This window comes from Pseudophryne corroboree, chromosome 4 (assembly GCF_028390025.1).
Source record: "Pseudophryne corroboree isolate aPseCor3 chromosome 4, aPseCor3.hap2, whole genome shotgun sequence".
NCBI lineage: Eukaryota > Metazoa > Chordata > Amphibia > Anura > Myobatrachidae > Pseudophryne > Pseudophryne corroboree.
This window is the reverse complement of record NC_086447.1, coordinates 433,869,796-433,885,317: the sequence shown is the minus strand read 5'-3', so window position 1 is coordinate 433,885,317 and position 15,522 is coordinate 433,869,796. Positions and strand designations below refer to the sequence as shown.

Sequence of the window (15,522 nt, the reverse complement as noted above, 5' to 3'; positions counted from 1 at the left end):
ATAGTTCTTCATGGCATTGGCTGTATGTTTGGGGTCATTGTCCTGCTGCAGAATAAATTTGGAGCTAATTATATATATATATATATATATATATATATCAGCCATATGGGCTCGGACAAATTTGTTAGTACCCTAGCAGCTTACTGAAACAATCCTTCATTCCTCCTGGAAAGTGATGACATTTAAAGCAATTGTTTTATATATACCTGCATGCCTTTGAAAAAGGAAAGTAACTGTGACACAGATAAATTATTGCTTATTCTCCAAAAATATTCTGCAATGGCCTTTATAGATTTGCTGGTATTCTTTAGAAAAGATAAAGATAAATAATTGGATTACAGTGATATTTAAAACTAATATCTTAAATTAGCATGACACGTGTCTTAATTCTTCTAACCATTCATTCATCCAATTTAAATGTAGAAAAGTAGTCACTCCGCTGTATGATATCATTGTGTGCGACACACTGAACATGGACCTGAGAAAGCAAATGAGAGAGTTGTCTGAGGAGATCAGAAAGCATATTTTAGATAATTATGTTAAAGGTAAAGGCTGTAGACCATCTCCAAGCAGCTTGATGTTCTTGTGACAACAGTTTCAAATATTATTAAGAAGTTTAAAGTCCATGGGACTGTAATGAAACTCACTAGATGTGGCCACAAAGGAAAATGTATAGATTGGCCAGTGCTGGGTGGGCCGGGAGTAAACCCTTTATAACGATCATTAGCATGTGGCGTCACACACCTTCCTTGCCCGTGCAGTCACGGGTGACATGAGCAGGCGTGGTTCATTGGTCATTTTGTGTCACAATGGTGTTGTGCATGCTGGTGCTGCTGCAGAGTCTGGTAGACTCAGTGACTCCAAAGGCAATACTGTGTGGGCATAACGTGTAAGGGGCACTACTACTGTGTGGGCATAATGAGGGTAATTCTGAGTTGATCGCAGCAGGAACTTTGTTAGCATTTGGGCAAAACCATGTGCACTGCAGGGGAGGCAGATATAACATGTGCAGAGAGAGTTAGATTTGGGTGGGGTATTTTGTTTCTGTGCAGGGTAAATACTGGCTGCTTTATTTTTACACTGCAATTTAGATTGCAGATTGAACACACCACACCCAAATCTAACTCTCTCTGCACATGTTGTATCTGCCCCCCCTGCAGTGCACATGGTTTTACCCAACTGCTAACAAAGTTCCTGCTGCGATCAACTCAGAATTACCCCCAATGTGCACTGCTGTGTGACGTAATGTGTATAAGGAGTACTACTGTGGAGACTGTAAGGGGCACGACTACTTTGTAGGTGTAATGTTTAAGGGCATTCCCTTTGAGGCATAGACACATTGGGGTATATTTACTAAGGTCCCGATTTTGACCGAGATGCCGTTTTTTCTTCAAAGTGTCATTTCGGTAATTTACTTAGCAAAAATCTCGGCAGTGATGAGGGCATTCGTAATATTTTGGAAGTCCTTGGAAAAAATCACGAATCAATACACCATCGGTCAAATACGCCTGCAATTTGGTAGAAATCGGTAATTTACTAAAAAGTGCAAATCACAAACACTGCCGACAATAGCCAAACACTGCCGTGCAGAAATACAATTCGTGAAAAAGTGCTAAAAAAAAACAGACCTGCTTTTTTATCCCGTGTTTGGATAGGCATGCAGGGATCCATGAGATCCGTGCATGTTTATCAGTGGGAAGGAGATGGTAAAGTGTTTTTTTTTTCGAAAAAAAAATTGCGTGGGGTCCCCCCTCCTAAGCAAAACCAGCCTCGGGCTCTTTGAGCCGGTCCTGGTTGCAAAAATATGGGGGGAAAAATGATAGAGGTTCCCCCATATTTAAACAACCAGCACCGGGCTCTGCGCCTGGTCCTGATTCCAAAAATACGGGGGACAAAAAGCGTAGGGGTCCCCCGTATTTCTGAAACCAGCACCGGGCTCCACTAGCCAGATACATAATGCCACAGCCGGGGGACACTTTTATATAGCTCCCGGCGGCCCTGGCATTACATAACCAACTAGTCACCCCTGGCCGGGGTACCCTGGAGGAGTGGGGACCCCTTCAATCAAGGGGTCCCCCCCCTCCAGCCACCCAAGGACCAGGGGTGAAGCCCAAGGCTGTCACCCCCCATCCAAGGGCTGCGGATGGGAGGCTGATAGCCGTTGTGTAAAAAAATTAATATTGTTTTTAGTAGCAGTACTACAAGTCCCAGCAAGCCTCCCTCGCAAGCTGGTACTTGGAGAACCACAAGTACCAGCATGCGGAGGAAAACCGGGCCCGCTGGTACCTGTAGTACTACTACTAAAAAAATACCCCAATAAAAACATAATACACACACCTTGAAAGTATAACTTTAATGCATACATCCACACCTCCATATACACATACTTACCTTATGTTCACACGAGGGTCGGTCCTCTTCTCCATGTAGAATCCATGGTGTACCTGTTGAAAAAATTATACTCACAAAATCCAGGGTAGAAGCCGCCTCTTCTTGTAATCCATTTGTAATCCAGGTACTTGTCAAAATAAAAAAACGGACACCCGACCTCGCACTGAAAGGGGCCCCATGTTTTCACATGGGACCCCTTTCCCCGAATGCCAGAAACCCCCTCTGACTTATGTCTAAGAGGGTTCCTTCAGCCAATCAGGGAGCGCCACATTGTGGCACCCTCCTGATTGGCTGTGTGCTCCTGTACTGTATGACAGGCGGCACACGGCAGTGTTACAATGTAGCGCCTATGCGCTCCATTGTAACCAATGGTGGGAACTTTGTGGTCAGCGGTGAGGTTACTTTCGGTCAACCGCTGACCACAAAGTTCCCACCATTGGTTACAATGGAGCGCATAGGCGCTACATTGTATCACTGCCGTGTGCTGCCTGTCATACAGTACAGGAGCACTAGTAGGGTGCTAGTAGGCCTGGAGTCCGCCCTGGTGCCTTGAATCTGTGCAGGGCACAGTGAAATCTCAAGCCTATTAATGCATTTTTAAGCAAAACATACTGCCCAGTGTAAGAAAGTTACAGGTTATGGATTCTCCAACACGATAGTGACCCAAAACACTGCTAAAATCACCCAAGGATGGATAAGAGCAAAAATTTTACTATTCTGAAATGGCCTTCTATGAGCCTTGATATGAATCCTATTGAAGCTGAAACATGCAGTCTGGAGAAGGCACCCATCAAACCTGAGACTTGTGGGGCATTTTCTCAGGAAGAAACTACTTGTTGACAGGCGCAGAGGTTCCATTGAGAGCTACAGAAATTACGATTGCAGTGATGACCTTTAACGACTGTTCAACAATATATTAGAATAAGAGTCCCATATTCCATGCTGTTTTCATTTGTTTTATTGTTTAAGATATTCTGTTAAATCAAAAATCAAATGCATAGTCTGATTTCTATTAAATATGAAACAATGATGGAAGCCAGTACAGTAGCCCTTAGTCTCATTACATAGCATAACATAAAAAATTAAGTCTCGCTATTTAAATGGTATAGGGGTCTATTCAATGCCTGTCGGATCCTCTCCGACAGTTCAGTATTCAATTTACGGGCATTTTCGACAGGTTTTGCCCGTTTTCGAGAATGGCGATCCAACTTTTTTTTAAGTCGAATCAGCATTGTCGAAAACGGGCCAAAAACCTGTTGGAATTGGCCGCAAATTTGACAAAATACTTGGACCCGCGGCTAATCCGCCGATCAACGTGTTTTCCAACAAGTCGGAAAAAAGGCTCTAAAATTGACTAGGTCGAATCCAGATTCGACCTAAAAAAGTCGAAAAGTGCAGTTTTTCCGACTTAGGAAATTCCGACAAGAATTGAATAGATACCCATAGAGTTTGACAACATTACACACAGGCATATAAGTCAATCTGAAGTCAAGGAAATAAGCAGATAATATGTAAAGGCAAAGGTTGCAAATATCATTTGTTCTCGATAGTTCTGCAGACAAGTCCTAATAAAATGCTCAAATGTTATTTTCTGACAAGGAACTCGTCTCATAGCCCAGCCTTCATCTTGGCACTATGCCATCCCTTAGACTGGATTCAGACAATTAGGGACCTCACGGGGTGTGGGGTTCTGTTTTGTGTAGATTACAGCTCAGCACAAATATTAGAATCATCATGAGACAAAACCTGTTTGCTGTGTTCATAACATAGCATCAGATTGTATATGAGCACTTTCTCACATGCCATCTAAGAAATTAAAACACATTTATTTATTTAATTGCTGCAAGCTGTGCATTTCTAATAACTATTCTTCTATACGCTTCACACTCTTTAGTCTAGCTTATACTTAACTCATAATCACACTATAATACCTTATGCAACCCTATACAAATGCCATCTTATTATAGTTGGTCATTCATCACACACATCATTGCACTGCAGGTTTACCTTTCAGCAATCACAAATCAGCTGCCATAGTATGATTGCTAAGGGCATTGGGATATTGCAAGGAGAGGAAACATATCACCAGATGGGGTCCCGGCGTATGGGATGCTGGCTGTCACTATACCGACAGCGGCATCCCGTCCGTCAGAATGCCAGCAGTGGAGCAAGCACATCAAGGCCCCTTATGGGCTTGCTGCGCTCACCTCGCTGCTTGCATGGTGGCTCGCTTCGCTCGCCACAGGTTCCATTCTCCCTCTATGGGTGTCATGGACACCCACAGTGGGAGAATCACCTACCTTGCCCGTATTCTGGCGGTGGCATTGTACCCCTGTCGGGATTTCGTCATTGGTATTGTGACCGCCGGGATCCCGATGGGCGGTATGTTAAACGCAGACCGGGCACATACGTGTGCAGGGGGGGTTTCTGAGTACCTATAAACCCCCCTTCCCTGGGCCGCCGATCTATTGCGCAGCAGTTTACCGATTTGTATTTATTTTTTTATTTTATTTTAGTTTAATACATTTAATTTGCTGAAACACAGAGTCTCAGGCAGTGTGATGAGACCCTGCGCGGCTGCAGCAGCTCCCTTACAGACGTGCTGAGAGGCTGGCTGCCGGAATGTAGGGGGAGCAGCTCCTCTCACGCTGATCAGTTTAAGAGGCACATGGTCGGCACAGTCTTCTGTGTCTTCACTCCCCGCTGCGGCACTAACTCCAGAGCAGCGAGGTGATGTGGGTGTCATTATTTCATATTAAATTATGCTCTCCTTGGTGTGTGGGACCAGGGGAGGGATGGTTGTGGTGCCTGTCTTCTGGAGAGGGGTGATGGTCGTGGTGCCTGTCTTCTTTCTATCTGGGGGGGTAGGGGATGTTCACGGTGCCTGTGTGCTGTCTATCTGGACGGTGGGGATGGTCCTGGTGCCTGTGTGCTATCTATGTGGGGATGGTCATGGTGCCTGTATGCTAACTATGTGGGGTGGGTTGTGGTTCCTGTGTGCTGACAGTCTATGGGGTATATGCAATTCACGGCGAATCGCTGCAAATTATCGCCGTTTTTTAATTCGACACAATTCGACAGGTGAATTACGGCAGGTGGCTGCCGGAATTCACCATATTCAATGAAAAACGGATTCGACATTCCCGCGGGCGAAAAACGGCCGATTTGCCGGATTTTGCCGCGAATTAAAAAAACGGGAAAAACCCGGAAAAAAATGGCGTGGGGTCCCCCCTCCAAAGCATAACCAGCCTCGGGCTCTTCGAGCTGGTCCTGGTTCTAAAAATGCGGGGACAAAATTGACATGGGATCCCCCGTATTTTTAAAACCAGCACCGGGCTCTACGCCTGATGCTGGTGCAAAAAATACGGGGGACAAAATGAGTAGGGGTCCCCCGTATTTTATACACCAGCATCGGGCTCCACTAGCTGGACAGATAATGCCACAGCCGGGGGTCACTTTTATACAGCGCCCTGCGGCCGTGGCATTAAATATCCAACTAGTCACCCCTGGCCGGGGTACCCTGGGGGAGTGGGGACCCCTTCAATCAAGGGGCCCCCCCCCCCAGCCACCCAAGGGCCAGGGGTGAAGCCCGAGGCTGTCCCCCCCATCCAAGGGCTGCGGATGGGAGGCTGATAGCCTTGAGTAAAATGACAGAATATTGTTTTTTCCAGTAGTACTACAAGTCCCAGCAAGCCTCCCCCGCAAGCTGGTACTTGGAGAACCACAAGTACCAGCATGCGGGAGAAAAACGGGCCCGCTGGTACCTGTAGTACTACTGGAAAAAAAATACCCAAATAAAAACAGGAGACACACACCTTGACAAGTACAACTTTATTACACACTGCCGACACACACATACTTACCTATGTTGACACGCCGACTGCCACAGTCTCCGACGATCCGAGGTACCTGTGAAAAAAATTAGACTCACCTCAATCCAGTGTCCGGGAGATAATCCACGTACTTGTTAAAAAAAAAAAAACACGAACACCCGTACCATGCCGGACTGAAAGGGGTCCCATGTTTACACATCAGACCCCTTTCCCCGAATGCCGGGACACCACGTGACTCCTGTCACTGAGGTCCCTTAAGCCAATCAGGAAGCGCTACTTCCGTGGCGCTCACCTGATTGGCTGTGCGCGTGTGACCTCAGACAGCGCATCGCAAAGCCTCTCCATTACTTTCAATGGTGGGAACTTTGCCGTCAGCGGTGGGGTTACCCGCGGTCAGCCGCTGACCGGCGGGTGACCCCACCGCTAGCCGCAAAGTTCCCACCATTGAATATAATGGAGAGGCTTTGCGATGCGCTGTCAGCTCAGACGCGCACAGAGCCAATCAGCAGAGTGCAAGGACGTTGCGCTCGCTGATTGGCTTACGAGACCTTTCAGTGACAGCTGTCACGGGGGGGTCTCTCTGCATTCGTGGAAAGGGGTCCCATGTGTCAACATGGGACCCCTTTCAGTCCGTGTGGTACGGGTGTCCGGTTTGTTTTTTTGACAAGTTCGTGGATTTACCTCTGGACCATGGATGAGGTGAGTGTATTTATCTTTTCTTTTCAGGTACCCCTGGATTCTACTTGGAGAAGAGGACCGATGTCGGCGTGTGAACATAGGTAAGTATGTGTGTGTCGACGTATGAAATAAAGTTTTACTTTCACGGTGTCGGTCTCCTGTTTTTATTTGGGTATTTTTTTTCCAGTAGAACTACAGGTACCAGCGGGCCCGTTTTTCTCCCGCATGCTGGTGCTTGTGGTTCTCCAAGTACCGGCTTGCGGGGGAGGCTTGCTGGGACTTGTAGTACTACTGGAAAAAACAATATTCTGTCATTTTTCTCAAGGCTATCAGCCTCCCATCCGCAGCCCTTGGATGGGGGGGGACAGCCTAGGGCTTCACCCCTGGCCCTTGGGTGGCTGGGGGGGGACCCCTTGATTGAAGGGGTCTCCACTCCCCCAGGGTACCCCGGCCAGGGGTGACTAGTTGGATATTTAATGCCACGGCCGCAAGGCACTGTATAAAAGTGACCCCCGGCTGTGGCATTATCTGTCCAGCTAGTGGAGCCCGATGCTGGTGTAAAAAATACGGGGGACCCCTACTCTTTTTGTCCCCCGTATTTTTTGCACCAGCACCAGGCGCAGAGCCCGGTGCTGGTTTTAAAAATACGGGGGAACCCCTGTCAATTTTCCCCCCGCATTTTTAGAACCAGGACCAGCTCGAAGAGCCCGAAGCTGGTTATGCTTTGGAGGGGGGACCCCACGCCATTTTTTTCAGGGATTTTACCATTCCATCAAAAAAAAAAAAAAAAATATATATATTTTTAAAAATATATAAATAATACTTGTGCCTCCAAAAAAGACAAACTAAGTACCTAATCCCTTCTAATATAAATAGATATGATATTACCAAGAAAAAAACACACAAAAAAAACATGTTTTAAATTTTTTTTATTAGTTTCACCCACCAAAGTGTGGCGGATTGAAAATGACGAATTTACTGTCTAAAAGCACTGTTGTCGAATTTCCAAACTTCCATTGAATAGACTTTGGTCGAATTGCAGCATGTGTATCATTGCAAAAAAGTCGAATTTGTCAAAAGTCGAATTTCAAAAAGTCGAATTTTGAAAGTCCGTTTTTTTGTCGGAAAGTACTGAATTGCATTGTCGATTTTTTTTTTTTGGGCGAAAAATTCCCGAAATTCGACAATTTCGGAAATTCGACCGCAATTGCATATACCCCTATGTGGGAATGCGGGGAGTCGTAGTGCCTATGTGCAGACTGCCTATGTAAGAAGGGGGTTCCTGGTGCCTGTGCTGTCTGTCTATGTGTGTGTGGGGGGGAGGGGGGGTTGCGATGCCTGTGTGCTGGCTGTCTATCCATGTGGGGGGGGTGGTGGTCTTGGTGCTTATTTGCTGTCTATCTATGTGGGGGCGGGGTGGGGGGGTCATCATGGTGTCTGGGTGCTGGCTGTCTATCTATGTGAGGTAGGGGGGCCTTGGTGCCTGTATGCTGTCTATCTATGTAGGGGGGTGGGGGTGGTCGTGGTTCCTGTGCTGTCAGTCCATGGTGGGGGGTGGTCGTGGTGTCTGTGCGCTGGCTGTCTATCTAAGTAAGGGGGGGGAGGGTGCGTGGTGCCTGTGTGCTGTCTGTCTGTGAGGGGCGGATGGTCATGGTTCCTGTGCTGTCAGTCTATGGAGGGAAGGGGAAGTGGTCATGGTGCCTGTGCTATCTATGTATGTGTGGGTGGCAGTCTTGGTGCCTGTGTGCTGACTATCTATGAATTTTTTATTTCATAGATCTGTAATCAGTTATTTGGAAACCCCCGTTTCTAAATCCTGCGTTTGCTATGGTCAGATGTATTTGGCCTGGACAAGTGATAAGTGGAAGGTGATAATGCACCATCCAATCAATACGGGTTTGAAAGATTCCAGGAGCTGATTGGCTGGTGTGTTATCACCTTCCACTCATCACTTCTTTATCAGTGCTTTATCACTTCTCCAGGCTTACTACATCTGCCCCATGGTGGACTATCAATTTGAAGTGGTATCTGGTCATATCAAACACAGATATAGATGATGTATGCTCAAGCAACTCTCATATTGGTATGTTCTGAGCTGACTGTCTTGACAAAGGTCTCTTAGACCAAAGCATCAATGCCTAACCTTGTTATAGAAGTATTAACTGCTTTATTGTGCTCAGCGTTTCGGGGCACGTGACCCCATCATCAGGATCCTGATGATGGGGTCATGTGCCCCGAAACTTGCACCACAATAGAGCAGTTAATGCTTCTATAACAAGTCTTGGAGTGCCACTCTCATTCATTGCTGTTGCTATAATTGGGGTGTTCCCCACAGGAGGGCACACAAGCACGTATCATTCTATTTTATTCCATATTCCATTATAAGATATAATAAACTTATTCTGTTTTATAGGTATTTTGTTGGAAATCTACCAGCAGTTCCATTAAGCAGTGCCGATGGGTTTATGGGAGACAAGTATTTATGTCTGACTTTGCCCTAAATAAGAATGAAATGCTGTTTGTCACACAAGAAGGAGAAGGATATAGTGGAAAGTGGATGTCTGAAAGAAAAATCCATATTGATAAAAAAGGTATTTTCGTAATTTCTTTCTATACATATTGTATTTATAGCTAAATATACAGATGTGTCCTCTTACATCCTTGCTGCAGTCACACTAAACAGCCCTTCAAGTCGCACCATGACGTGCCGGGATCAGTAGCGCCAAACGTATTTCTCTGACGTCCTAAGTGGATGCTGGGACTCCGTAAGGACCATGGGGAATAGCGGCTCCGCAGGAGACTGGGCACAACTAAAAGAAAGCTTTTGGTCTATCTGGTGTGCACTGGCTCCTCCCTCTATGACCCTCCTCCAGACCTCAGTTAGAATCTTGTGCCCGGCTGAGCTGGATGCACACTAGGGGCTCTCCTGAGCTCCTAGAAAAGAAAGTATATTTCTCTAACGTCCTAGTGGATGCTGGGACTCCGTCAGGACCATGGAGGGGAATAGCGGGCTCCGCAGGAGACAGGGCACATCTAAAAAAGCTTTTAGGTCACATGGTGCGTACTGGCTCCTCCCCCTATGACCCTCCTCCAAGCCTCAGTTAGGTTTTTGTGCCCGTCCGAGAGGGTGCAATCTAGGTGGCTCTCCTAAAGAGCTGTTTAGAAAAGTTTTTTTTTTTAGGTTTCAATCTCAGTGATTCCTGCTGGCAACAGGATCACTGCATCGAGGGACTTAGGGGAGAGATTTCCAACTCACCTGCGTGCAGGATGGATTGGAGTCTTAGGCTACTGGACACTTAGCTCCAGAGGGAGTCGGAACACAGGTCAGCCTGGGGTTCGTCCCGGAGCCGCGCCGCCGATCCCCCTTACAGACGCTGAAGAGACGGCAGAACGGAGGTCCGGAAAGCAGGCGGCAGAAGACTCCTCAGTCTTCTTGAAGGTAGCGCACAGCACGGCAGCTGTGCGCCATTGTTGTCACACGGCTCACTGACTCAGTCACGGAGGGTGCAGGGCGCTGCTGGGGGCGCCCTGGGCAGCAATATAATTACCTTTAGTGGCAAAATAAATACATCACATATAGCCATTAAGGCTATATGTATGTATTTTAACCCAGGCCAGTTTCTTAAAAACCGGGGAAAAGCCCGCCGAAAAAGGGGCGGAGCTTATTCTCCTCAGCACTCAGCGCCATTTTCCTGCTCAGCTCCGCTGGTGAGGAAGGCTCCCAGGTCTCTCCCCTGCACTGCACTACAGAAACAGGGTAACAAAGAGAAGGGGGGCATAAATTGGCGATATTTATATATTAAGAGCGCATATATAGTAAACAACACCTTCTAGGGTTGTTTATATACATTTATAGCGCTTTTGGTGTGTGCTGGCAAACTCTCCCTCTGTCTCCCCAAAGGGCTAGGGGGTCCTGTCTTCGATTAGAGCATTCCCTGTGTGGCTGCTGTGTGTCGGTACGTGTGTGTCGACATGTATGAGGACGATGTTGGTGTGGAGGCAGAGCAATTGCCGATGATGGTAATGTCACCCCCTAGGGAGTCGACACCGGAATGGATGGCTTTAGTTATGGAATTACGTGATAATGTCAGCACATTACAAAAGTCAGTTGACGAAATAAGACGCCCGGCTAACCAGTTAGTACCGGTTCAGGCGTCTCAGACACAGTCAGGGGCTGTAAAACGTCCTTTACCTCAGTCAGTCGACACGGGTACCGACACAGATGAATCTAGTGTCGACGGTGAAGAAACAAACGTATTTTCCAATAGGGCCACACGTTATATGATCACGGCAATGAAGGAGGCTTTGCAGATCTCTGATACTGCTGGTACCTCAAAAAGGGGTATTATGTGGGGGGTGAAAAAACTACCTGTATTTTTTCCAGAATCAGAGGAATTGAATGACGTGTGTGATGAAGCGTGGGTTAACCCCGATAGAAAACTGCTAATTTCCAAGAAGTTATTGGCATTATACCCTTTCCCACCAGAGGTTAGGGCGCGCTGGGAAACACCCCCTAGGGTGGATAAGGCGCTCACACGTTTATCAAAGCAAGTGGCGTTGCCGTCTCCTGATACGGCCGCCCTCAAGGATCCAGCAGATAGGAGGCTGGAAACTACACTGAAGAGTATATACACACATACTGGTGTTATACTGCGACCGGCAATAGCCTCAGCCTGGATGTGCAGTGCTGGGGTAGTGTGGTTGGATTCTCTGACTGAAAATATTGATACCCTGGATAGGGACAGTATTTTATTGACTCTAGAGCAATTAAAGGATGCTTTCCTTTATATGCGAGATGCTCAGAGGGATGTTTGTACTCTAGCATCAAGAGTAAGCACGATGTCCATATCTGCCAGAAGAAGTTTATGGACGCGACAGTGGTCAGGTGATGCGGATTCCAAGAGGCATATGGAAGTATTGCCATATAAAGGAGAGGAATTGTTTGGGGTCGGTCTTTCGGACCTGGTGGCCACGGCAACTGCCGGCAAATCCACTTTTTTACCTCAGACCCCCTCCCAACAGAAAAAGACACCGTCTTTTCAGCCGCAGTCCTTTCGCTCCTATAAAAAGCGACCAAAAGGACAGTCTTATCTGCCGCGAGGCAGAGGAAAGGGTAAGAAAGGGCAGCAAGCAGCCCCTGCCCAGGAACAGAAGCCCGCCCCGGCTTCTACAAAGCCATCAGCATGACGCTGGGGCTTTACAAGCGGACTCAGGAACGGTGGGGGGTCGACTCAAGATTTTCAGCAATCAATGGGTTCACTCACAAGTGGACCCGTGGGTCCTGCAGATAGTATCTCAGGGTTACATGCTGGAGTTCGAAAGGTCTCCCCCTCGCCGGTTCCTAAAGTCTGCTTTACCAACGTCCCCCTCAGAAAGGACGTCGGTTTTGGAAGCCATTCACAAGCTGTATTCTCAGCAGGTGATAGTCAAGGTACCCCTCCTACAACAGGGAAAGGGGTATTATTCCACACTATTTGTGGTACCGAAACCGGACGGTTCGGTAAGGCCTATTCTAAATCTGAAATCCTTGAACCTGTACATAAAGAAATTCAAGTTCAAGATGGAGTCACTCAGAGCAGTGATAGCGAATCTGGAAGAAGGAGACTTCATGGTGTCCTTGGACATAAAAGATGCTTATCTACATGTCCCGATTTACCCCTCACACCAAGGGTATCTCAGGTTCGTGATACAAGACTGTCATTATCAGTTTCAAACGCTGCCGTTTGGGTTGTCCACGGCCCCTCGGGTCTTTACCAAGGTAATGACCGAAATGATGGTTCTTCTACGAAGAAAAGGCGTATTAATTATCCCTTACTTGGACGATCTCCTGATAAGGGCAAAGTCCAGAGAACAGCTGGAAGTCGGTGTAGCGCTAACACAAGTAGTGCTTCAGCAACACGGGTGGATTCTAAATCTTCCAAAATCTCAATTGACCCCGACAACACATCTGCTGTTCCTGGGCATGATTCTGGACACGGTTCAGAAAAAGGTATTTCTCCCGGAAGAGAAAGCAAGGGAGTTATCCGAACTTGTCAAGAACCTCCTAAAACCAGGAACTGTGTCAGTACATCAATGCACAAGAGTCCTGGGAAAGATGGTGGCTTCGTACGAAGCGATTCCATTCGGCAGATTCCATGCACGAACATTTCAGTGGGATCTGCTGGACAAATGGTCCGGATCGCATCTGCACATGCATCAGCGGATAACACTGTCACCGAGAACAAGGTTGTCTCTCCTGTGGTGGTTGCAGACTGCCCATCTGTTAGTGGGCCGCAGATTCGGCATACAGGACTGGGTCCTGGTGACTACGGATGCCAGCCTACGAGGTTGGGGAGCAGTCACAAAGGGAAGAAACTTCCAGGGCGTGTGGTCAAACCTGGAGACGTCTCTTCACATAAATATACTGGAGCTAAGAGCGATCTACAATGCTCTAAGCCTGGCAAAATCGCTGCTTCTGGGTCAGCCGGTGTTGATCCAGTCCGACAACATCACGGCAGTCGCCCACGTAAACCGACAAGGCGGCACGAGAAGCAGGAGTGCAATGGCAGAAGCTGCAAGGATTCTGCGCTGGGCGGAGAATCATGTCGTAGCACTGTCAGCAGTGTTTATCCCGGGAGTGGACAACTGGGAAGCAGATTTCCTCAGCAGACACGACCTTCACCCGGGAGAGTGGGGACTTCATCCAGAAGTTTTCCACATGATTGTGAACCGTTGGGAAAAACCAAAGGTGGACATGATGGCGTCTCGCCTCAACAAAAAATTGGACAGGTATTGCGCCAGGTCAAGAGACCCTCAGGCAATAGCTGTGGACGCTCTGGTAACACCGTGGGTGTACCAGTCAGTGTATGTGTTCCCTCCTCTGCCTCTCATACCAAAGGTACTGAGAATTATACGGAAAAGAGGAGTAAGAACAATACTGGTAGCTCCGGACTGGCCAAGAAGAACTTGGTATCCGGAACTTCAAGAGATGCTCACGGAGGATCCGTGGCCTCTACCTCTAAGAAGGGATCTGCTTCAGCAGGGACCTTGTATGTTCCAAGACTTACCGCGGCTGCGTTTGACGGCATGGCGGTTGAACGCCGGATTCTAAAAGAGAAGGGCATTCCTGAGGAAGTTATTCCTACTTTAATTAAAGCCAGGAAAGAAGTGACCGCACAACATTATCACCGCATTTGGAGAAAATATGTTGCGTGGTGTGAGGCCAAGAAGGCTCCAACGGAAGAATTTCAATTGGGTCGATTCTTACATTTCCTGCAAGCAGGATTGTCTATGGGCCTCAAATTGGGGTCCATTAAAGTTCAAATTTCGGCCTTATCAATTTTCTTCCAGAAGGAATTGGCGTCAGTGCCTGAAGTACAAACTTTTGTCAAAGGTGTACTACATATACAACCCCCAATAGTGCCTCCAGTGGCACCGTGGGATTTGAACGTGGTTCTAAATTTTCTCAAATCTCATTGGTTTGAGCCTTTAAAATCGGTAGATTTAAAATACCTTACATGGAAGGTAACCATGCTGTTGGCCCTGGCTTCAGCCAGGAGAGTTTCGGAGTTGGCAGCTTTGTCATACAAAAGCCCATATCTGATATTCCATTCGGACAGGGCAGAATTGAGGACACGTCCTCAATTTCTCCCTAAGGTGGTTTCGGCATTTCACTTGAACCAGCCTATTGTGGTGCCTGCGGCTACTAGCGACTTGGAGGACTCCAAGTTACTGGACGTTGTCAGAGCATTAAAAATATATTTCTCTGACGTCCTAGTGGATGCTGGGGACTCCGTCAGGACCATGGGGAATAGCGGCTCCGCAGGAGACAGGGCACAAAAGTAAAAGCTTTAGGATCAGGTGGTGTGCACTGGCTCCTCCCCCTATGACCCTCCTCCAAGCCTCAGTTAGATTTTTGTGCCCGGCCGAGAAGGGTGCAATCTAGGTGGCTCTCCTAAAGAGCTGCTTAGAGTAAAAGTTTTGTTAGGTTTTTTATTTTCAGTGAGTCCTGCTGGCAACAGGCTCACTGCATCGAGGGACTTAGGGGAGAGAAGTGAACTCACCTGCGTGCAGGATGGATTGGCTTCTTAGGCTACTGGACACCATTAGCTCCAGAGGGAGTCGGAACACAGGTCTCACCCTGGGGTTCGTCCCGGAGCCGCGCCGCCGACCCCCTTGCAGATGCCGAAAAGTGAAGAGGTCCAGAAACCGGCGGCAGAAGACTTTTCAGTCTTCATAAGGTAGCGCACAGCACTGCAGCTGTGCGCCATTGTTGTCAGCACACTTCATAGCAGCGGTCACTGAGGGTGCAGGGCGCTGGGGGGGGGGGGGCGCCCTGGGCAGCAATGATAGTACCTTATTCTGGCTAAAAATACATCACATATAGCCCCTGGGGGCTATATGGATGTATTTAACCCCTGCCAGGTCTCAGAAAAACGGGAGAAGAAGCCCGCCGAAAAGGGGGCGGGGCCTATTCTCCTCAGCACACAGCGCCATTTTCCCTCACAGAAATGCTGGTGGGAAGGCTCCCAGGCTCTCCCCTGCACTGCACTACAGAAACAGGGTTAAAACAGAGAGGGGGGGCACTTATTTGGCGATATGACTATATATATTAAAATGCTATAAGGGAAAAACACTTATA

General features: G+C 47.7%; 1 protein-coding gene across 5 annotated transcripts in view; it reads left to right on the top strand.

Moving 5' to 3' along the window:
- The window catches only part of IBTK (inhibitor of Bruton tyrosine kinase), a 325,853-nt gene that overhangs the window by 75,380 nt on the left and 234,951 nt on the right, over positions 1-15,522 (top strand). For all 5 annotated transcript variants that reach the window (XR_010176005.1, XM_063916884.1, XM_063916885.1 and 2 more), the window contains one exon: positions 9,316-9,493. Coding sequence is in view for 4 of the 5 variants with exons in the window: in XM_063916884.1 (XP_063772954.1) it covers positions 9,316-9,493 (178 nt within the window). In the remaining variant the exon portion in view is untranslated. The remainder of the gene's footprint in view (positions 1-9,315; positions 9,494-15,522) is intronic.